The sequence below is a fragment of the Telopea speciosissima genome, chromosome 7 (genome assembly GCF_018873765.1).
Source record: "Telopea speciosissima isolate NSW1024214 ecotype Mountain lineage chromosome 7, Tspe_v1, whole genome shotgun sequence".
NCBI classification, from domain to species: Eukaryota; Viridiplantae; Streptophyta; class Magnoliopsida; order Proteales; family Proteaceae; genus Telopea; species Telopea speciosissima.
Genome location: NC_057922.1, coordinates 29,799,186 through 29,821,751, shown reverse-complemented (window position 1 = coordinate 29,821,751; position 22,566 = coordinate 29,799,186). Strand labels below are relative to the sequence as shown.

Genomic DNA, 22,566 nt, shown 5'->3' with positions numbered 1-22,566 from the left:
CACCACACACCCCACTTCCTTGATTCCTCCTCTCTCTCTCTGTGTGTCTCCATTTGTTTTATACTTTTTTTTCTTCTCTGTTTCGTTTCTCTGTGGTAGAGCACGACCCAAACTAGAGAAGAGAATTAATTAAATAGATAGAACAGAACAAACCCAATTAGAATTCAGATCAATCAATCGTCAAAGCAGCAAACAGACAGAAGTGGACGAAGGAAGAGTTCGGTATCGGTCCTCAGCTCTTCACCTCTCTGATCCACCACATTAGATCTCCTCATTTATTCCCCTCTCGACACTCTTCGCTTCTGTCTGTTCTTGTGACCTTTGCCTACTGTCCCTCTCTCTTCCTTATCTGTCGCTGGCTGGATGGGTTCAAAGCCGTGGTTGCACCCGGCTCCGACCTTCCATGGCATAGAGACGAGTTGGGACACCGACGAGGACGCACCGGGTCCACGCTGTGGCCACACTCTCACCGCTGTCGCCGCCACCAAATCTCACGGCACTCGCCTCATTCTCTTTGGGGGCTCCACTGCCATCGAGGGCGGCGCCCCCTCCTCTACTGCCGGAATCAGTTACTGATTTATCTCTTTCTCTCTCTCTCCTTCTCGATCGCTCGCTACTTCTGTTAGCTTCCTGAGATTTGCCTGATATTTATTAATCACGTAAGCAATTTCATTGTTATTACTTCTATTTTTGCAGGATTGGCTGGTGTGACCAATTCCATTCATTCTTATGACGTTGTCACCAGGAAATGGACCAGGTATTAAGCTTTTAACCTGTCCCCCTGGCAGTTCTATTTAAGAATTACATGAATGTGGGTTTTCTTTTTTCTTCGTACTTAAATTTTTTTTTTTTTTTTTGGCAGGCTCCAACCGGCCGGAGAGCCGCCTTCTCCGAGGGCTGCTCATGCTGCTGCTGCTGTTGGCACTATGGTTGTTTTTCAGGTGAAAGAAGATAATCTCCATTGATCTCTGCCTAGTAACGCTTGTTTTGGTTGGTTAGTTTTGTTTTACTGGGTGATGCTGTCTTGTTAGGGTGGCATAGGTCCTGCTGGGCATTCCACAGACGATCTTTACGTGCTTGACTTAACCAACGAAAAATTAAAGTGGCACAGGTTTTATAGAAGCTTCTTCTTTTCCTTCTTTAAGCAGTTTCCTCTTTCCCAGATTGTGGCCTCTTAGTTCTGTAGTAATGTTTTATTTTTCTTTCAATTCAATGTAGGGTTGTTGTTCAAGGCCCAGGGCCTGGGCCTCGCTATGGCCACTCAATGGATTTGGTTGCCCAACGGTATCTTGTTAGTGTCTGCGGTAATGATGGTGAGGTCGTTATACTCCCCTCCTTCGCTTCTATTTTCTCCTCCTCTTTGTTTTCTACTGCATTGTGGAAGGCAAATGATCATGCAATGTTTGTAGGAGACTCAGAAATTGTAAAATGAATTCATGGAAAATTGAGGTGATAGTTGTCCTGAGGTTTAATAGGATTGTCCTCGGAATGAATCTTTGCATTGTAAGAGCTGCCCTCTCTGCAAGCTCAAAAGATTCTAGAAGTAATACTTGTAACATCATAAATAATTAATGCACTTGGTGTGGACTTGATCTACTAGCATCACAAATTGCAAGTATTAGTATATATCTCTTTGAAAAAAAAAAAAAAAAAAAAAAAAAAAATCAAAAAATCCTTGCTCATGCTTTAGCTTTGTGACTTTCCCTTATTGTGTCAACACATGTAATGTTTTGTTGGTAGTGGCTCACTGGCCCCCATGGATCCCCTAGGATGAATTTAAGAGAATTGTCCTTTAACTATTGAATCTCATAATCCCAAGGATAAGAGGTATCCAATGTTTAGCCTGTTAGATATTTGTCCACCTGTAAAATAACACAAAAGCTTTGTAAAAAAAGAATGTTTAGATTTATATTGTGATTGATAATTGATGTAGGAGTATCAATGCATGGTCTATTTATTAATCCTTGTATTACCATTTTATGCGGTATATGAGCAGTGACAAATGTGAGAGCGTGGACACTTTTTTAACAATTATGATGAGTGTAACCCATTTGCAGTCAATTTAAACACAAGCTATTATTCGTATGATTACCCCATCCTATGAAGATGTTTTATCAGTTGTCTCGCGATCTGTGAGTTTAATGCATAAGAGATAAACGTTGTTATAGTTGCTGGGTGAAAATTTTGGGCAGCTCAAGTGTAGCATGAGAATGGGGTTCTAATAACTAATGCCCTTCAGACTTCAGACGCTGAGTGTGGAAGTTGATCTGGTGGTTTTCATTATTTGAGTTTACAAATTGAAAATGATTTGTGAATGTTAAAACATAAGTAAAGAAAGGCTTGTATTTTGGCATCATTTGGTTTGTGAGCTGGGAAGATGTCCATGGATGTTAGCCTATGAGACACTCATACTTACGCTTTCTGGTTGAAAATCTTATTCTAATGAGGTTCGGGTTGAGGAATATTTTTGACGGGCTTTTAATAGGAGCAACAACTGGTGCAATGTCTGTTGACAGGGACAGATTAGCAAATTTGTTCCTCGTGGTCTGTTTCTGAGATCTGACATCTGATCTCTATCACCAGTCTGATCTCAATGAGTTGTTGGATTGTTTTCTGGAGAGAAGTCTTGAAGCACATGCTTATTTTTCCCCTGGTGTGATTGAAGTTTGTGATGGCTGCAAAACCTACTTTTGGAGTGTTAAGTGGCCCTTGGACAGGTCTGTTAAAGACCAATTCCTGATCTATACAGCTCAGCAATCTAATATGATAGCCTGGGTGGCAGAGGACTTGGGGATGATAAAACCATCAATATTTGGACTCTACGTTAGAAGAGCCGAGGATGATGAGGGAGGTCCTTTTTGGTGAAAATGTATGCATTGACCATTGGGACAGTATTGCAAGTGATCTTGGCAGAGAAGACTGAAGAGTTTAGTATTTGAATCATTCCGGTACCTTCCCTATTAATACTTAACATGAGGCGCTTTGTAGTGCTTGGCCCTCTGACTTCACTTTTACTCAAATCTGAGTGAAAGGAGCAATTGATGAATTCAGGTCCTATAAGCCGTATCACGTGGCTGTGTCCTCACAGAAATATTGTTTCATATCAAGGGGGCTCTTAATTACCAATGTATACTTCAGGTTCATGGGTAACATTAAATCATGCGGAATCTGTACCCCACATGCCCTATTTCCACTGGAGGTCTGAGATATTGTTCTTTCTCGAACTTTGATGTCAGTTGAGTCATGCTAGGTATTCTTAAGGAGTTCATGAAGTTTGGAATCCTCCAGCAGGAGTCGAAAAGGAAGGAAGAATTGAAGATTAACATCATCTGCCATGATCTGCTCCTCAGGGTTGGAAAAGGACATATAACTTTGACTGGTCATTTTCTTAGTATCCATTTGGAAGAATTTAAAAGGAATACCAAACAGTTGCCAACATTGGATCTTAGTGGCACATTCTATTTCTGGCTAAGCTTTACTTTGTCAGTCCCTGTTTTTTAACACTTTTGATGTTGGGAGGCTAATGTAGGACCAGTTCCCACCTAGTCAACTAGGAACTATTCCCACAATCTATGTTGACATCAGTATCCAGTAGTTTACAGCATATAAACCATCAACAGAAAATAACAGAAACACCTAAACAGAAGGCAGCATGGTGTTTAACTCTTAAAGCTCTCAACAATGTGTAACATACCTTAGGAAGATGTCTAGCCACGGGAAAACAAACACTACCAATTCTGGCCTATCAGCTGGACAGAAAACAGGTTAGTAACCCGAAAAACCACAAGTTCCAGAATTAAAACTAAACACCTTGGATGAGGATGATTTTCCAGTCGAGGACAGAACTCCTAGGTTGGGATAATACCTCAAAATCTCAGCCTATTCTGATGGCTGGATTAAGAGATATCAAGGGAACTCAGAATTAGAAAATATGAATCAAAATAGCAACTCACTGTCACAGCAAGATCCAGCCTTTGTTGGATCAGGCTTATCCAGCCATCGAAGAAGGTCCCTAGGGAGGGTATTACACTGTCCAAGGATGGGCTGAAACTGTGGGTTTGATCTGGGTATTCTTGGACTTGAAGTCTGTTGCAGAGCAAACACCAGAATAGTTGAGCTGCAGGGTTAGGGTTGACTCTCCCAGGTCTGCTTGAGTTGGTACTTGATAGGACACAGTCTTCAAAGTGTCAAAAGCAACTCCAGCAGTAACAACAGTGCTTCAAATGCCTCACAGATGCTTGATAGTGGCAGACGAACAAAATAGTAATGAGCACTCGATGGGCAAGGAGAAGAGGAAGAAGGGGGGGGGGGGAGATATGACCAAGGCCTCTCACCTATGGCCTTGGTCCGTCTCTCACAGACCTTGGTCTCTCACCAAAGACTGTCTCACACAGCAAGCATAAGCTATTCTATTTTCAAACTCCAAATCATTGCCACTATATTGGCCTCTCCTTTTATTTATAATGAGTAAAACCAAAAAATAGTAATTCTCTATGGCTATTGGAGAGTTAACAAAATAAAGTTGCATTACAAAATAGAAACTCTTTTAAAACAACTACTTACTGGTCAAGGAAAATAGAAATAGACATTAAATAAAATTTAACATTGTCATTGGCTAAGTAACACAGATTGGTAACTAAGGAAATAAAAACTAAAGATATGAAAGCCTAAAGAATATAGGTAGCATCTGTCATGCACACCAGCTGTCCACATGGGCCTATAAAAGATCTCCAGGAACAGTATCACGTGAACAGTGCAACGTGAATAGTGCTGTGTGAACAGTATTCTTCTTCATGCTTCGATCTACATCAGGGGCCCGTTATTTTTAGTCATCTTCCCCTAGGACCATGTTTTTTTTCTTTAAATAATTCCCTTTTGAGTGATTTATCTTTAAGCTTCTTGTTATATGTTATAATCTGTTTAAGGTTTTGAATTTGGTTCTTGTCCTAGGGAAGAGAGTTTTATCAGATGCTTGGTTTTTGGACACTGCACAGAAACCATATAGATGGCAACAACTCAATCCTGAAGGCGATAGTCCTTCTGCTAGAATGTGAGTTTACATACTTATGCTTCACAATTGAAAATCTGCTCATTTGCTAATGGTTGAATAGTGGGTGTGTGCACTTGTTCCTGTCCTGTAATATATGAGGCTCATGAGCTTCTTGCTGAAAGCAAAAGATTATAATCACAAGCATTTTTACTGGGTGTTTGCACTAGTTCCTCAGCTGTACTTAAAGCCACTATAGTTAGAATCCTGATGAGGAAAAAGCTGATTGAACTTATAAGGAGTTTATGTCCAAAGGGGACAAATATTACCTCCCCTCCCCTCTCCCCCAAAGAAGAATGTAGAAGCTGTTTCTCAAACTTTGATGGACTCTACTTATCTAGGGTTTCCTCCATAACCATGTGATGCAGATAGTCACCTAAAGGGCTCATTTTATTGGAAATAAGCCTTAGGTTGGGTTATGTAGATGTTGGGCCTTTGATCCTATGGGTTTTCTTTGTAATGAGTTTCTTTAATAGGCCTAAAATATGGTAGAAAGTAGGAAAACGGGATTTACTTCATTAGTTTAGTTAGAGTCATGTTTTGAGTCAGTTTCTTTCATTATTTTAGTTTTGTAGTCAGTTTATTTTACCTTGTTAATTAAGGATTGCTGTTGCAGATTCATCACCAAAATAGGCTTGTTTTATTAGGAATAAGTCTAGGGTTGGGTTCTATACATGTTGGGACTTTGGTCCCATGGGGTTTTCAATGTAATAGGTCACTTTCATGGACCTTGTTAGAAGTTCTCGATATAAGGGGGAGGGAGTCGTGAATTAGAGCTAGCGCTAATTCACGATCTCCCTCTTAGGGGTATTTTGGTATTTTACTTTTACCCTATTGTATAAGCTATTAATTATGAAGGTTTTGGGGCAGTCGGACTTACGGCTGTGACTCCCAACTTGTTACAGCAATTCTTCTTCTCTTCCTCCTCTCTTTCTCCTTTCTCCTTTCTCTTTAATTAGTGTACATGGTATCAGAGCAGGATCGATAGGGACTGGTTCATGCTTCTAGAGATCCATTGTTCTCTTTTGATCACGGTTTTACAGTAGCTGACGTTGTCTTCTACAAATCAATCAAGTTGTAGACTCTTCAGTCTTTCGTTTGAAGGGGTGCAGCACCCAATGCTGTCTTTGGTTTTTGTTTAGAGACTAGTTCGTGAGTATATGAAGAACTAGGTCTTTGTTTTTTGATGATGTTGATGAGTTGTGGGACGTGAAGGTTGATGGAGTAATAGGTTGAAGTCAGCAATATTGGGAGTATTCACGATATTTTTTTGTATCATGATTTTGTGCTTTGAGTTGTATTATACTTTGGGGGTGATTCTCTATTTTGTTTTAATCTGGATTATTTAGTGGAGTGTTCTTTGGCTGTCTCTGCGATTTGAAGATAGTTAGAATGGTTGAGACCAAGACTACGGTTACTGAGCTTTCGTCTTCTCATCGTATTACTGATCGGAAGTTAGAAGGAATATCAAATTTTCAGCAATGGAAGAAGGTGGTTTGATTGGCTTTGATAGGCTGTGATCAACGAGATCATTTGACAAAATTGAATCCTGTTGATGATACATCATGGGACATTGTTGATGCAAGGATTTTGAGCTAGATGCTGAATTCAATGGAAAATCAGATTGCAGTCTTGGTGACTCATATTGATACAGTTAAGGAATTATGGGAATATTTGAATGTCCTGTACTCTGGACAGGACAACCTATCACGTATATATGATCTGTCCCAGGCTTTCTATAAAGTGGATCAAAAGAATCTTAATGTTACCCAATATTTTGCTGACATCAAACGTTTGTATGAGCAGCTGAATTCTGTCCTTCCTATTTCATCGGATGTGCAAGCAATGCAAAACCAGCGGGAACAACTTGCTGTTATGGTATTTTTGGATGGACTTCGTAAGGAATTTGAGTCGGTGAGGTCTCAGATTCTTGGTGGAGATAAGGTCACCACTCTTTCAGAAACTTTTTCTCGAGTTTTACGTGCTTCCCGTGAAAGCAGCCAAGAGCCCACCAATGCTGAAAATTCTGCTCTTGCTTCTTTTCCACCAAACCGTGGTTCTAATGGTGGGATAGGTAATAGTGGTGGTGGTGGTCGTGGTCGTGGGACTGGTACTAGTAAAGCTCCCACTTTTGGTGCTTCAGAGACTTCAGGACAGGTGAGGACTTGTCATCATTGTGGTAAGTCTGGCCACATTCAGCGCTTTTGCTGGAAACTATATGGTAAACCACCTTACTTTGCCAACTCGGCTAGTAGTGATTCGGGTGTTCCTTCTCCCTCCAAGCTTGAGGGTAAGATTGTGAAGATGTCTGATGAAGATTATGAGCGCTTTACTCAATTTCAGAATTCCCAGTCATCTCAGTTCTCCCCTGCTACTCTTTTTCAGACAGGTAATGCTACTGCGTACCTTTCATCCACCTCTTATCCCTAGATCATTGATTCAGGTGCTTCAGATCATATGACTGGGGTTTTAGGTATTTTTTCTTCATTTTGTGAGTCTTCTTCGAATGTTGTGTCAGCTAATGGGTCTTTAGCTCAAGTTCGGGGTACAGGCACTGTGCATGCTACCTCGTCTTTGTCATTATCCTCTCTTTCTTATTTGCCTAAGTTTCCATTTAATTTGTTGTCTGTTCACAAGTTCACCAAAGCTGATAATTGTTCTATCACTTTTTTCCCTGGCTATTGTGTATTTTAGGATCTCAAGTCAAAGAAGACAATTGGTAGAGGCCGTGAATTTGGGGGGCTGTATCTACTTGAAGACACATCAGCGATGGCATGTTCGAGTGTGGCGCTTCCTCATCAGATTCATTGTCGTTTGGGTCATCCTTCCTTGGAGAGTTTGAAAATTTTAGATAGTCGTTTGAAATCTTTGTCTAGTCTTAATTGTGAGTCGTGTCAGTTTGGGAAACTTCACCGTGTAAGTTATCCCCTTAGAGTCAATAACAGGGTTGCCCACCTTTTTTCTTTAGTTCATTCTGAGGTATGGGGCCCTTGTCCGGTTGTTTCTCAGTTGGGCTTTCGTTACTTTGCTATAGTTGTTGATGATTATTCCAGTGTTACCTGGATTTATTTAATAAAGAATCGTTCTGAATAATTTTCCATTTTTTGTTCTTTTGTTCTTGAAATTCAAAATCAGTTTAATACTTCATTAAAAGTTCTTTGTAGTGATAATGCTAAAGATTACTTTTCTGCTCTTTTATTACTTTTATGGTTCAGCATGACATCATTCATCAGTTCCCTTGTACGGACACACCTTAACAAAATGGTGTGGCCGAAAGGAAAAATAGACATTTAATGGAGGTCACTCGATCTCTTTTGTTTGAGATGAAAGTGGCTAAGATTTTTGGGCTGATGCAGTTTTGACAGCATGTTATCTTATTAACCGTCTGCCATCTTCAGTTTTGTATGGGGGTATTCCATATTCTTTATTGTTTCCTTCTCAACCTTTGTTTGCTGTACCCCCTCGTGTCTTTGGGAGTGTTTGTTTTATTAGGGATCATCGTCCTAGTCGCTTTGAGTTGGATCCTAGGGCTCTTAAATGTCTTTTTGTGGGGTATTCTAAAACTCAGAAGGGTTATCGTTGTTATTCTTTTGATTTAAAGAAATACTTTGTTACAGTTGATGTCAAATTCTTTGAATCCATTTCGTTTGTTGAGTCTTCACTGTCTTATTCAGATTTGGACGATGATCTGCCCATCTATGTTGTCGAGCATTCTTTTCCTTTGCAGGATCCTTTGCCAGTAGCGCCACCTCCTACTAAGCTACCTGTTATGTTCCACCGAGCTCATCCGACGAGTCGACACCTCGCATTCCAGCTTATGACAACTATAGTACCCGGTTAGCTACCTCTACCTCGTTTTCTTTGCCTCTAGATGTGGATCCTCCAATAGGTACTTCCTCTTCGCCTCCCATTCTTGTTATTTCTGATTTAGATGTCCCTATTGCTCATTCGGTGTTTTTCCGGCATTCTGATGCAGGGAGGATATTTTTGGTAGTTTATTTAGATGACATTGTTATCACAGGAGATGATTCTTCAGGTATTGAGAGCTTGAAGACACATTTGGGGCAGCAATTTCAGACTAAGGACCTGGGATGTTTGAAATATTTCTTTGGTATTGAGGTAGCTCAATCACGGAAAGGAATTTCGCTCTCACAGAGGAAGTATGTTCTTGACTTGCTTCCAGAGACAGGGTTACTGGGATCTAAAGCTTTGGATACTCCTATGGATCCTAATTTGAAACTGATGGCAGATGATGGTGATATCCTTGATGATCCAAAGAAGTATCAGAGGCTTGTAGGGAAACTCAACTATTTGATTGTGACTAGACTTGACATCTCCTTTCCTGTCAGTGTACTGAGTCAGTTTATATCCTCTCCTCGGACATCTCATTGGGATGCGGTTCTAAGGGTTTTGCGCTATATCAAGAAAGCTCTAGGACGTGGTCTTCTGTATTCTGATCATGGTCATGGGAGGGTTGAAGGTTTTATTGATGCTGACTGGGCAGGATCTCTAGTTGATCGAAGGTCCATTTCAGGTTATTGTGTGTTTGTTGGAGGAAATGTTGTTTCATGGAAGAGGAAGAAACAGATTGTTGTAGCTCGGTCCAGCGCAGAGTCGGAGTATCGTGCTATGGCACATGGCACTTGTGAGTTGATGTGGATTAAACAGTTGATGACAGAGCTTGGCTTTGATGATGATTCTCCTATGTTATTATGGTGTGACAATCAGGCTGCCATTCATATTTCTACTAATCCTGTGTTTCATGAGAGAACGAAACACATTGAGATTAACTGTCATTTTGTTCGTGAAAAGCTGCAACAAGGGATTATTTCTCCTTGTCATGTTCCAAACCGGGGAGCAACTTGCTGATTTTTTTACAAAGTCTTTAGGAAGTGTGAGAGTAGATTATATTTGTAACAAGCTGGGCATGATTAACATATATGCTCCAACTTGAGGGGGAGTGTTAAAAGTTCTCGATATAAGGGTGAAGGAGTCGTGAATTAGAGCTAGCGCTAATTCACGATCTCCCTCTTAGGGATATTTTGGTATTTTACTTTGACCCTATTGTCTAAGCTATTAATTATGAAGGTTTTGGGGCAGTCAGACTTACGGCTGTGACTCCCAACTTGTTGCAACAATTCTTCTTCTCTTCCTCCTCTCTATCTCCTTCTTTCTCTTTAATTAGTTTACAGACCTAAAGTAGGGGTACATAGGTTGCATACGGAATTAGTTGTTTTAGTTCCATACTTAGTTTTATTTTGGTGTTTTTGTTGATAAATTGAACCGGTTCAACCAATCGTTCAATTTAAGTGATTTTATTAGTTTTCTTTTAAGTGTTTAGTGGGGCTGGATTAGGATTCTGTTTTGTGTCTATTTCAGTTTCCTAGTCAATTTAAGTTACCTAATAGGTTGAGGATTGGATTAGGCCTGTCCTTTTTAGTGTAGGAGTCTAATTTTGAGTCTTTTATATAAAGTTATAAGGGGGGCAATTATTGAACACGAATTTTGATATTAATGAAAAGCTTTTGTTGCTCTTCTTCTCCATTGAAGATTTTTGTCTTGTGTTTGATCAAGGCTGGTGGGATCGGTGTTTGATCCGATTGACACCTTGCGGTGGGAAGCCCGGGTGGTTCGTTGGTGGGATTGGTGTTTGATCCAATCGACACCTTGAGGTGTGAAGCTCGGGTAGTTCTTTAAGCTCTCTTTCAATTCTTTGAAGATCTCCTTCAAGTTCAAGATCAAGATTCAAGGTTTATTCAAAATTTTCTAACAAGCTGAGCTGCCCTTGCAACAACAGTAAGTTGGAATCATCCCCATCCCCAATCTTCTTCTCCTAATCCTCTACATCCCCAAGGCCTTCTTAATCAACTAGGGAAAGCTCATAGTGACATGGCTATTGAGGAAAGGATTGGAACTGCAGAAATATAGAAGAGAATGCTCTTTTCAAAGATGAGAAACTTGAGGATACCCATTCTTCTCCTAATCCTCCAAACCACCCCAAAACCCTAATTTTCCCACCCATCTCTTGAAACCATCCCATCTCTCAAAATTCTTAACCTTTCAGCTAACAACACCTTCACATAATTGGATCGAGTATTCTTCTGCCCAATTGGAATACTCGAACCAAGCTGTTTTCCCATTACTCCATGCAAACCACAACATCCCACCTATTTCTGCAGATCATCCCATTACCCAAATTCTTCATAGACCAATCCAACCATCAGAAACACACCATACCTGAATCGAATTTCATTCCCTACACTAGGAATAATCGATCCAAACCCTAGCCCCAAATTCCCATCCTAAACCCTAGATCCCCCTCTTTTTTCTCTTTTCCAAAACCCGAAACCCTAAACCTAAGTTGCTTCCCATTCAAATTTACACGCTTCCATCCATTAAAACATTTTAAGACCTTCATTATAGACTCCCCTATCTTGACTTGGCATAACCCTAACATCAAACCCTAACATTAATTTCACCTCTTACCAAACCCCTTCCATCTCAATCCTTTACGATCCAAACCCCTTCCATAGTTCCATCTCAATCCTTCGTTGGGCCCTCCCTCTTACCTTTTTCTCCCCTATCTCCTTTGGGCTCAGCCCACAGGCCCACCCTAGTCCCTACACCTCTTTCCCCTTCCCTTTCCTCCCCTACCTTCTTTGAGCCCATTCCTCAAGCCCACCCTTGCCCCTCTACCTAGCCCAATTCCTTCTTCTCTTATAACCTCCCCATTATCCAACCTCCAGCCCATCTTTACCAAAAACACTACCCAAACCCACCCAATCCCTCTACCACTCCTACCCTTACCCAATCATTTTCAGACCCTCTTATCCCTTCCCTATTGCTTACCCCCTTCTCCCCCCCTCCCCTGACCTTCTAACCTTATCCGCTAAATTCCATTCCGTTCTTCCTGGTGAGGTTCTGCCTCTTCCCCCTCTTCGGCCATTTGTTAGCAGCCCCGCCATTGCTTATTCCAGTCGGTAGTACAATAGTACCCCCCCAAAGAAATCCTTGCCCCTCTCCCTCTAGTTTCCCATGTCGGCTGGATTTATCTGGAATGTCCGAGGTCTTAACTCCCTGGCTAAGCACCAGGATATTAGATCCCTCATTAAGTCCTCTCATCTCCTTTTGCGCTCTTCTTGAAACTCATGTTCTCTAGGAGAATGCGGCTCGTATAGCCGCATCCGTTGCCCCCTCTTGGTCCTTCCTATCCAACTACAACCATTCCCCTAACGGTCGTATCTGGATCCTTTGGGGCCCCTCTAAATTTCATATTTCTATCTCTCATTCCTCTTCCCAGCTTCTCCATCTCCGTTTCTCCTTTCCTAATTCCCCATCCTCCTTTATTTTTGTGATCTATGCTTGCATCTAGGCTGCTGACCGTGTGTCCCTTTGGATTGATCTCACTCTTCTCAAATCTGGAATGGATTCCCTCCCTTGGGGAGTTGGTGGTGATTTCAATGCCGTGAGGTCCTAATCGGAAAAAATTGGAGGTAGATCCATTGATCCCTCTTCTGTCAATCCCTTTAATGATTGCTTTGAGGATCTTCGCTGATCGGGCTCCCCTCTCACTTGGCACAATCGCCGAGTTGGCCCTGATCGCATTGGTTGCAAACTAGACAGATTTCTCTTCAATGAAGCTTGGCTTACCTCCTTTCCCCATTCCCATGCCTCTTTCCTCCTCCAGGGTCTGTCCGACCACTGCCCCTGCCACATCCTTTTTCAGCCCTACTCCTTTGGTCCCATTCCTTCCAAGTTCTTCGACATGTGGACCTCCCATCCTCTCTACCTCCCCACCATCTTGAAAGCTTGGCGCATCCCTGTCTCTTCCCCCTCTTTCCCCCTTATAGCCTTTGCTAGGAAGCTCCGTCACACCAAGTCTGCCCTTAAAAGCTGGAATCTATCCACTTCTGGCAATCTCCCCACCCGGCTCTCCTCTTGCCGGACTGATTTTTCCCTATTCAATCCAAGCTCCAATCAGATCCTCTCAACCCTGAGTTGGCCAATAGGGAGAAACGGCTCTCTGAGGAATTATCCTCTCTTTCTTCACTCAAGGAAAGTTTCTTGCGCCAAAAATCTCGCATTTAGTGGTTGGAGCTCGGAGACTCCAATTCTACCTACTTCCACCGCTCCATTAAAGCTAGGCAGAACTTCAACTCCATCACCTTATTGCATGCTCTAGATGGGACCCCTCTCTCCTCTGTCCCTGAAATCAGTCAGAAACAATTTCCTTTTTCTCTTCTCTTTTCAATCCCCCCCTTCCCCCTGACCTTATTGATAAGTTTATCCCCCCTCTCTTAGTTGATTCCCTTCTAGCCATCCCCTTTGATGAGGAAATCTCTAAGGCTATCCTCTCCCACAAATCCAATAAAGCCCCTGGCCCTGACGGATTCAGCATGGGATTTTTTCTTAGCTGCTGGGACTCTATCAAAGGAGATCTCTTCAAAGCCATTCGTAGCTTCTTCTTCAACCCCAGCCAGCTCGCTCAGGTCAATTAGACTTTCATCTGCCTCATCCCTAAAAAAGATGGGGCTACTTCTCTGTCTGATTTCAGACTTATCTCCTTCTGCAACCTTCTCTATAAGTTCATTGCCAAGATCTTTGCCAATAGAATTCATGTGGTCATTCCCTCTCTTGTCAGTCCCAATCAATCGGCTTTCATCTCTGGTAGAAGCATAGCGGACAATATCATTCTCTGCTCTGAGATTGTGAGAGGTTTCGATCGTAAATCTCACTCTCCTGCGGCCCTTATGAAAATCGATCTTCACAAAGATTTTGACTCCCTCCGCTGGGACTTCATCTGCGATGTGCTTTCCCAAATGGGCTCCCCCCCCGCTTTTGTTCGATGGATTTATGCCTGTATCTCTTCCCCCTCCTTCTCGGTTCTTGTCAATGGCTCCCCCGTCGGTTTCTTCCACTCTAAAGTTGGCATCCGTCAAAGCTGCCCTCTCTCCCCCTTTCTTTTCTCCCTTGCCCTAGAAGTCCTCTCTAGAAGTCTCCAATCCAAAACGGACCTCCATCTCATCTCCTCTATTCCCAAATGCAAGCATATCAATCTCACTCACCTGGGCTTTGCAGATGACCTGATGATCTTCTCAAAGGCCACCCCATCCTCTATTTCTGCCATTATGGATTCCCTCCGTCTTTTTGAATCTTTCTCGGGTCTCCGCATCAATCTCCTCAAATCCAAAAATTTTCTCTCTGGCATCCCTGACTCTGACAAAGAGACCCTCCTGCATCTGACTGGCTTCTCTATCGGTTTGCTTCCTATTAAATATCTAGGCCTTCCTCTAATTCCTGCTAGGCTATCTAGCCATCACTGTACCCCCATGCTTGACAATATTCGTAAGCGTCTTCAGCTTTGGAAAGGCAAAATCCTTTCCTATGCTGGCAGACTTGAGTGTATCCATTTGGTCCTTCATGCTTCCTATATTTATTGGAGTGGTATCTTCAGTATCCCTAAAGCCACCATCAAGGCTATGAAGCGCATCTTTTGTGCTTTCCTCTGGAAAGGGTCTGATACCTCTAATTTCCTTCACCCCATCCGCTGGAAGTCAATCTGTCTCCCCAAATCTAAGGGAGGTCTAGGCATTCGTCGCATTCAGGACTCTAACATTGCTGGCATTCTCAAGCTCATCTGGAAAATCTCTTCCCGTCAAGATTCCATCTGGGTTAAATGGCTCTACTCCCAACTCCTCAAGACCGACTCCTTCTGGACTGTCTCTATCCCATCTAATTCCTCTTGGATTTGGTGTAAGATTCTCTCCCTCCGTCCCCTAGCCCTCCGCGATATCTCTACCTCCATTGCTGATGGTTCCTCCGCTTCTCTTTGGCTTGACCCCTGGCACCCTTTGGGGTTCCTCTTTAACTTCTTTGGCCCCAGATCTATCTACTCTTCTGGTCTTTCAAAAGCCACCCATCTCTCCTCCCTCATTTCTTTTGGCTCCTGGTCCCCCCTCCCCCTTCTCTCAATCCCGCTATCCTTTCCCAAATCTGGGCATCCCTCCCTCCCCTTTAGCCTTCCCCCTCCCCCCATGCGGATAAGGTTGTTTGGCTCCCTTCTCCCAATGGCCTATTCATCTCTAGTTCATTCTGGAATTTCACTCGAGTCCCTAGCCCTATAGTCCCATGGCACAGTTTAGTTTGGTTCAAAGGCCACATCCTTTGCCACAGCTTCACTGTTTGGAGATCCCTTAGACTTAGCCTACCCACCCAAGCTTTCCTCATTCACCGCAATATCCCTGTCCCCCCTTTCTGCATCTTTTGTTGGAATGGCTTTGAAGACCTCCCCCACCTCTTCTTTGCTTGCCCATTCACCTCCCCCATCTGAAAAAAAGCCCTTTCCTCGATCTGGCCTCCTAGTAGGAGAATCCTTGCCTTTGACCAAGAATGGCTTTGGATGATCAGGATTTTCTCTGGGACCTCTATTTGTGACACTATTGGGAAGCTTGTTTATGGCGCTGCTATCTACCATATCTGGATGGAAAGGAACCTCAGGAGATGGACTTCCAACTCCCGATCTTTTGATTTGATTTGGAAATCCATCTCCTTCGATGTGTCCTCTAAGCTCAATTGCATTCGTCATAGGCATTTTTTGAATACCCTAAGGAATAGGCATATTGTTGTCTCCTAGGGTCTTGATGTGCATCTTTTGTAGTCTTCCACCTCTACGTAGGTCAGGTTGATTGTTATTCCCCCCCACCCTCTCCTCTCCCCCTTTTTTCTTTCTCTATCCCCTCCTGGGGTTTCGTAATATATTTATTTACCAAAAAAAAAAAACATTAATTTCACCAAAAACCCTATTTTGACCTAGCCAATTCACATGTTCATAACAGATCCTGGTTTACTGGCCCTAGTTGGTCTTCTACCAATCTAGGACTATATTAATTGGGTTAGGCCTTTCTTTTTTAGTTTGAGTTTTTTATTGTCTTATATATAAGTTTGTAAGGGGCTACAGCCTTGTACATGAATTTGATTAATGAGATTGAGTTAAAAAAAAAAAACACCGTTTTGTGCTTTGCTTTGTGAGAGAGTATGGTGAGATGCCACTGGTGAGAGACCAAAATACGGTGAGAGACCCAACTTCCGAGTCTAAGAGATACTACCCTATCTTCTTCTTTCCTTCTTTGATTTCTTGTTTTTTATTGCTCTGAAATTTCCTGCAAATCTGAGAACTGGTCAAAATATTTATTGTTGCTGGATCTGAAGTTTGCGATCCTCTTGTGGACTGGTTATCACTTGCAAGGTTCAAGAACTTGGTTTTGGTACAGGTTTTGCCCAGCCAAAAAACCGTGTTGGGCCAAGATCTCGGCGAATTGGTGTAAAATATATTTTTTTAACTCGAAGGCTGGTTACGGTAGTTTTTAGACCTAGTTTGGGCCTGAAATTTTGTACTCAGCCTATTTTAGGCCATTTAACACAATGATACTCAGATTTTACAAAAACAAAGACCAAATAGGAGTTTTACTTCGGACCCTAGGTTGGTAGGCGACGATGTACTAATAGGCCCTATTCTACACATAATTTAGTAATTGAAAACAATCAAATCATACAATTAATATAAAACAACTTAAGTAAACATTACAAATCTAAAAGTGTACAATACATCAATCTTGACATATTACATATATTTCTAACATAAACTGCTGTAAAAATCCTCAAAAATCAAGTCAAATACCCACTTCTCTGTCGAGTTTTGGAGTGATCTCAACTATCTCGGTCAAGATATGTACATTATGAAGGTAAGTTTGGTCCAAATCTCGGTCAAACTGAAATCTCGAACCGAGATCTCGACCAAGTTGGGGTAATATTTCATTTCGCCTTAAGTCTCATCTCGCTTTTTTTCTAAAAGAGAGATATTACCCACGAGATCTCGGTGAGTTCTTGAACTATGATCACTTGTGACTGGTCTACATTACCTTGAGGTTGACCATTTGACTTCATAATGCAGTGCTAACCCCAAACCAGTGAGATCCAGTGGGGGATCAGCTTACAACAGGATCACAAGGAAAAGAACAAACCAGATTAGGAGAAAATTGAGCAACTAAACCAGAACAAATCTGATATGTATAAAATTTGGTAAATTTCTCTAATCAGCCAATATAACAAGTATGCGAAAGATGATCTAATCATCTAAATTAGATGGACAGATTCAGAGATTTGAAGTAGCCATACTGGGAGTTGCATGGAAACAAATCTCGGTTTCGCCAACTTCCGAGACGAGTTGGTCAGGTACTTGAAAAAATGCATGGTTTCGACTGGCAAGTAAATGATTTTATATTTGGTATTTCATTTACTTAAGATATTATTTATAAATAAGCAAATACCCCCTATTTGAATCCAATAAAAATAGTTAAAAAATAAAATTCCAAAAGGATAAAAACTCAACCCCCCAGTTCAAGAACACAAACTAGATTTTTGGCGGTAGGTGTAATTTTCAACTTTTAAATGTCGGGGTTTTTTTCAAATCTATAAATTCCATTAATCTTAATATGGTAAAACATGCTAAAAACCAGAAGTGTGGTAAAATATTCATTTGTTTTGATGTCTACAAAAATATTTTCATTTAGAGAGATTTTGATAGCATTCACACATACCAAATTAGATTTGACCAGAACATACCTCCTTCAATATAAATTAGATTTAAGAAATCTCGGTTTTTTAGCAATGTTTTACCATATTAAGATTTATAGAATTTATAGATTTGAGAAACACCAATTTCTTTCTGGTGTACTAAGCTAACTAGACGATTTCCCGCTACCGGGATTGGTTACCCACCGTAATTCCATTGTTAGATAGTTAGGTCAACGTCTTTGGTTTTTAGCTATTCATCACGTTGGCTGTGGGCTGAACTGGTGAGTTAGCCTGGCCTATAAAGACACATCCATTTTCCCATTTTTCTCATCAGACTTTGTTTGAAACTATTCACTTACACGGACCCGTAAACGGAATGAGTACTGTCTCGATTGGGTGTATAGTAATTAGAAAGGTTACATTGTACTATAACTCTTGGTTCTGGAATAAGGGGGTTCCGGCCCCTCCGCATCAAGATAGTCAATCGAGAGAAATGTTCATCCGAGAAAAGCGGCTTTCGCACCTCAAGTCGGTTATCCGTATCGGTGAAACCCAACATTTAAAAGTTAAAATTGCACCTACGGCCGAAAATCCAATTTTTGATCTTGAACCGGGGGGTTGACTTTTTATCCTTTTGGAATGTGATTTTTTAACTATTTTTATTGGATTCAAATTGGGGGGGGGGGGGTTGTATTTGCTTATTTATGAATAATATTTTAAGTAAATGAAATACCAAATATAAAACCATTTACTTAAATGATATTTGCCATAAATAAGTGTCTGTCTTGGTTTCCAGCCAATGTCCAAGAACAATATACACTATCAAACTTTGGTAAAAAACCACGAGTACCATTTTGAGTGTTTTTTGTGTGACAATAGTTCATGCATTGTGTTTAGAATGTAAAAAATAAGCTGTATACAAAAAATCAGATAAAGCAAAAGCATTTCTGGGCCTCGAAACCACCAACTCGAGTTGGCTGGGAAAAAATCACAGGTTCGACCATATCTCGGTTTCTGGCTGGTCAAAACCCGAGTTTTAGAACCTTGGGGACTAGTAAAGTTGAAAAGCTACAGAATTTAATGGGCAGGTGTGTGGGGTTTCAGATGTGAATATAGCAATGTAATGATTATCATATAAAGGGAGGGTGGGCCTGCAACGGTAAAGGTTGCTCCATTGTGACAAAGTGGTCATGGTTTCGAGTCTGGAAACAGCCTCTCTGCAAAGGCAGGGGTAAGGCTGCGTACATTATGACCCTTCCCAGACCTCGCAGTGGCGGGAGTAATGCAAAAGTGGACCTCGAACCAGGGAAACCAGCGGGAGATCAATTGCAGTGGGATCGATACAATGAAAGGAACAACAGCAGGGTTCAAGACTGAGATCTAGTGGGCTCCGTGGGGGCCTGAAGCAGTCCTCCAAGTATCACTCTGATTGGGAGGAAGAGTGCTGAAATCAAGACCTTCGAATCAGCAGCAGTGAATAAGGAACTGATGCAGCTGCAAGTGTGCAAAGTGGTCTTCTTTGCCTCTGGACAGCAACAGCAGATGCAGTTGTTGTTTAGGATGCTCTCTAGGTCTTCGCAGATGTAGTAGCAGGTAGCAGCACTTGATTGCAGTCACACAACAGCAGGAACAGTAGGGAATCGAATAAGAGAAGAAGGGGAAAGGGATAAGGATATTCGGCTCTCTCAGCCCTTCATCCTCACAATAGGACAGAATATTTTGCCAAAACAATAATCTCAATCTTCATTAATTCATCCGTTTGGCTTCTAAAAGCCTTACGTATAAATAGGTAGCAATGACTTGTTCCTCAGGTTACAAAAATTAGAAAGTTTTAACTTTGACAAGTCCTAAAATTGGAAACTATAAAAATAAAAACAATAAAATAGCAAGTCTCTTATAAGGCTGAGACTTGGATTACAAGCAATGAAACTAAAATAGTAATTATCCTAGCTTACCTCAATGATCCAAGGCCTTAACTCTGCCTCGAAGCAAGCCTCTGTTTGTTCCAAAATCCGCTCCTCTCACTTTGTCTTCTGCTGCCTCCTTGAAACTCATATCAAGGAGCAAAATTCTGCAAATATCCTCCTGTCCATTGCCCCAGGCTGGTCCCTTCTCTCTAACTATCCCTCCCATCCGAATGGCCGTATCTGGTTCATTTGGGATCCTAGAAAAATCTCCATCTCCCTCCTTTCCTCTTCCTCCCAATTCCTCCATCTTAAGTTCTCTGATCCCTCAGGCCTTGATTCCTTTCTCTTCACCGCCATCTATGCTCTCAACTGCCCCATCCAAAGATCCCTTCTCTGGGATGATTTGCGTGCCACTGCCAGCAGTATCGGTGTTCTCCCTTGGGGTCTGGGGGGTGACTTCAATGTCATCCATTTCAGTTATGAAAAACAAGGTGGAAATCATCTTGACTTGGAGGCTATGGACAGTTTTAATTCTTGTATTGATGACATTGGGGTCAATGACCTCCGGTGGACAGGCTTTCCTCTCACTTGGAGCAATAAAAGTTCTGGGTGCCATCGTATCAGTTGCAAGCTAGATCGAGTTTTAGTCAATGAAGCTTGGCTCACCACCTTCCCTTCGTCCCAGGCTTCTTTTGATAACCCTGACATATCTGACCACTCCCCTATATCCCTTCCCATCCAGCCTTACATCTCCTTTGGTCCAAAGCCCTTCAAATATTTTGACATGTGGTCTTCTCACTCCTCATTCCTTCCCACGGTTTTGAATGCTTGGTCTAAACCTGTGCTTGCTTTCTCCTCTCCCCTTATAGCGTTCTCCAGAAAGCTCGCAATGTCAAGGAAGCTCTCAAGCTTTGGAATAGAAACACCTTTGGTGACATCTCTCTCCAAGTTACTGATTGCAAAGAGAGGTTGGCCACTGTTCAGGTTCAGCTGCAGGCAGATATGCACAATGTTTCTCTTGCTGAAGCCGAGAAGACCATTTCAGCTGAGCTCACTTCTTTGTTTTCCCGGGAAGAGAGCTTCCTCAAGCAAAAGTCCAGGATCAAATGGCTTGATTTGGGGGATTCAAATACTGCTTTCTTCCATCGTTCTGTCAAGGCCAATGTCAATGCAAACTCCATCACTCAGCTCACTTCCAATGATGGTTCTCTTGCTACAACTGTGAAGGACATAAAGGACCTGGCTGTCCAGCACTTCAAGGGCATCTTCAATGCCCCCTCGATGGGAGATACTCCCCTGCCTAGCCACTTGCTCAACAACTTCCTTCCTCCTAGTCACATTGATGTCCTAAGCTCCATCCCCAAAGAAGGTGAGATTTGGCAGCTATCCACTCCCTTAAAGTGTCGGGTGCTCCTGGGCCGGATGGTTTTAGCATGGGGTTCTTTCTTTCTACCTGGGACATCATCAAAGTGGATCTCATTGCAGCCATTGAAAGCTTCTTCTACAACCCCAGCCAGATCAATGGAGTCAACCATACTTTCCTTTGCCTCATCCCTAACAAGGATGGTGCTTCAGCTATGAATGACTTCAGGCCCATAGCCTTATGCAATATCCTCTACAAGTTTACGCTAAGATCTTAGCTAGAACACTAAAGACTATTGTGGATCTGCTGGTCAGTGACAACCAATCTGCTTTCATTCCAGGAAGAAACATCTCTGACAACATCCTGCTCTGCAATGATATAGTTAGAGGATTTGACAGGAAAAATCATGGCCCAGCTATTCTCCTGAAGATTGACATTCACAAGGCCTTTGATTCCTTAAGGTGGGATTATATCTCTCAAGTCATGCTCAAGATGGGGTTCCCTTTGCCTTTTGTTCACTGGATCAGCTGTTGCATCTCCTCCCCAAAGTTCTCGGTCCTTATCAATGGCAGTCCTGCGGGTTATTTTGGAGCTTCTGTGGGAATTCGGCAAGGGTGCCCCCTTTCTCCTTACTTGTTCACTTTGGCCTTGGAAGTTCTCTCTAGGCAAATTCAGACCTGTATTGATCAGCAGCTCATCCCTCCTATTCCGAAGTGCAAAGCTTTAAAGCTTACCCACCTTGCTTTTGCTGATGACAAGATGATTTTCTCAAAGGCTTCCATTGCTTCCCTAGATTGCATTATGCTATGCCTGCAGCATTTCCATGAGCTCTCGAGTCTACGCATCAACCCCTCCGAGTCCCTTATCTTCTTTGCGGGTCTTTCTGAGCTTCACAAAGGGGACTTCCTTGTCAAATCAGGCTTCCAAGAGGGGCACTTTCCTGTGAAGTACTTGGGCCTTCCTTTGATCCCGGCTAGGCTCACTGCTCACCATTGCACCCCCATGTTGGACCTCATGAGAAAAAGATTGCAGTTGTGGAAAGGCAAGCTACTTTCTTATGCAGGTAGGCTGGTCCTTATCAGATCTGTCTTGGAAGCCTCTTATATCTATTGGTCTGGAATCTTTGGTCTCCCGCAAGCAACCAACAAGTCCTTAGAATCTTTACTTGCTTCTTTTCTTTGGAAGGGAGCTGAGACCTCCAGGTTCCTCCACCCTACTTTTTGGGCTTTTGTTTGCCTCCCAAAAATGGAGGGAGGGCTAGGCATAAGAAGAATCAAAGAAGTCAACGAGGCTGGTATTATCAAGCTGATCTGGAGGATAGCTTCAAAACAGAAGAGCATTTGGGTTGATTGGATTTATTCGGGGCTTCTTCGGCAAGACTGCATCTGGACTGCTTCTGTCTCTTCTAATGCTTCCTGGGTTTGGCGCAAGATCCTAGAGTCCCACCATTTAGTTCTCCCCTCCATCCACTCCAGCATTGGAGATGGCCTCTCCACCTCCCTTTGGTTGGATCACTGGCACCCTAAAGGGATTCTTTTGCACCTAGTCACGCCAAGGACGATCTATGCTTCAGGTCTTCACAGGATGGCTCTTGTTGCGGACATCCTTCATCACAATGAGTGGGCTCCTCCCCCTTCCTCTTCCTAGTCTCTCTTTCTTCTTTGGGACGACCTTCA

General features: G+C 42.3%; 1 protein-coding gene across 1 annotated transcript in view; it reads left to right on the top strand.

Moving 5' to 3' along the window:
* Window positions 1-329: 329 nt before the first annotated feature.
* The window catches only part of LOC122667863 (serine/threonine-protein phosphatase BSL1-like), a 71,451-nt gene continuing 49,214 nt past the window's right edge, over window positions 330-22,566 (top strand). The window contains exons 1-6 of the mRNA XM_043864310.1: window positions 330-568; window positions 697-757; window positions 863-941; window positions 1,032-1,111; window positions 1,219-1,313; window positions 4,951-5,050. Of these exons, the coding sequence (XP_043720245.1) occupies window positions 364-568; window positions 697-757; window positions 863-941; window positions 1,032-1,111; window positions 1,219-1,313; window positions 4,951-5,050 (620 nt within the window). The 5' untranslated portion in view covers window positions 330-363. The remainder of the gene's footprint in view (window positions 569-696; window positions 758-862; window positions 942-1,031; window positions 1,112-1,218; window positions 1,314-4,950; window positions 5,051-22,566) is intronic.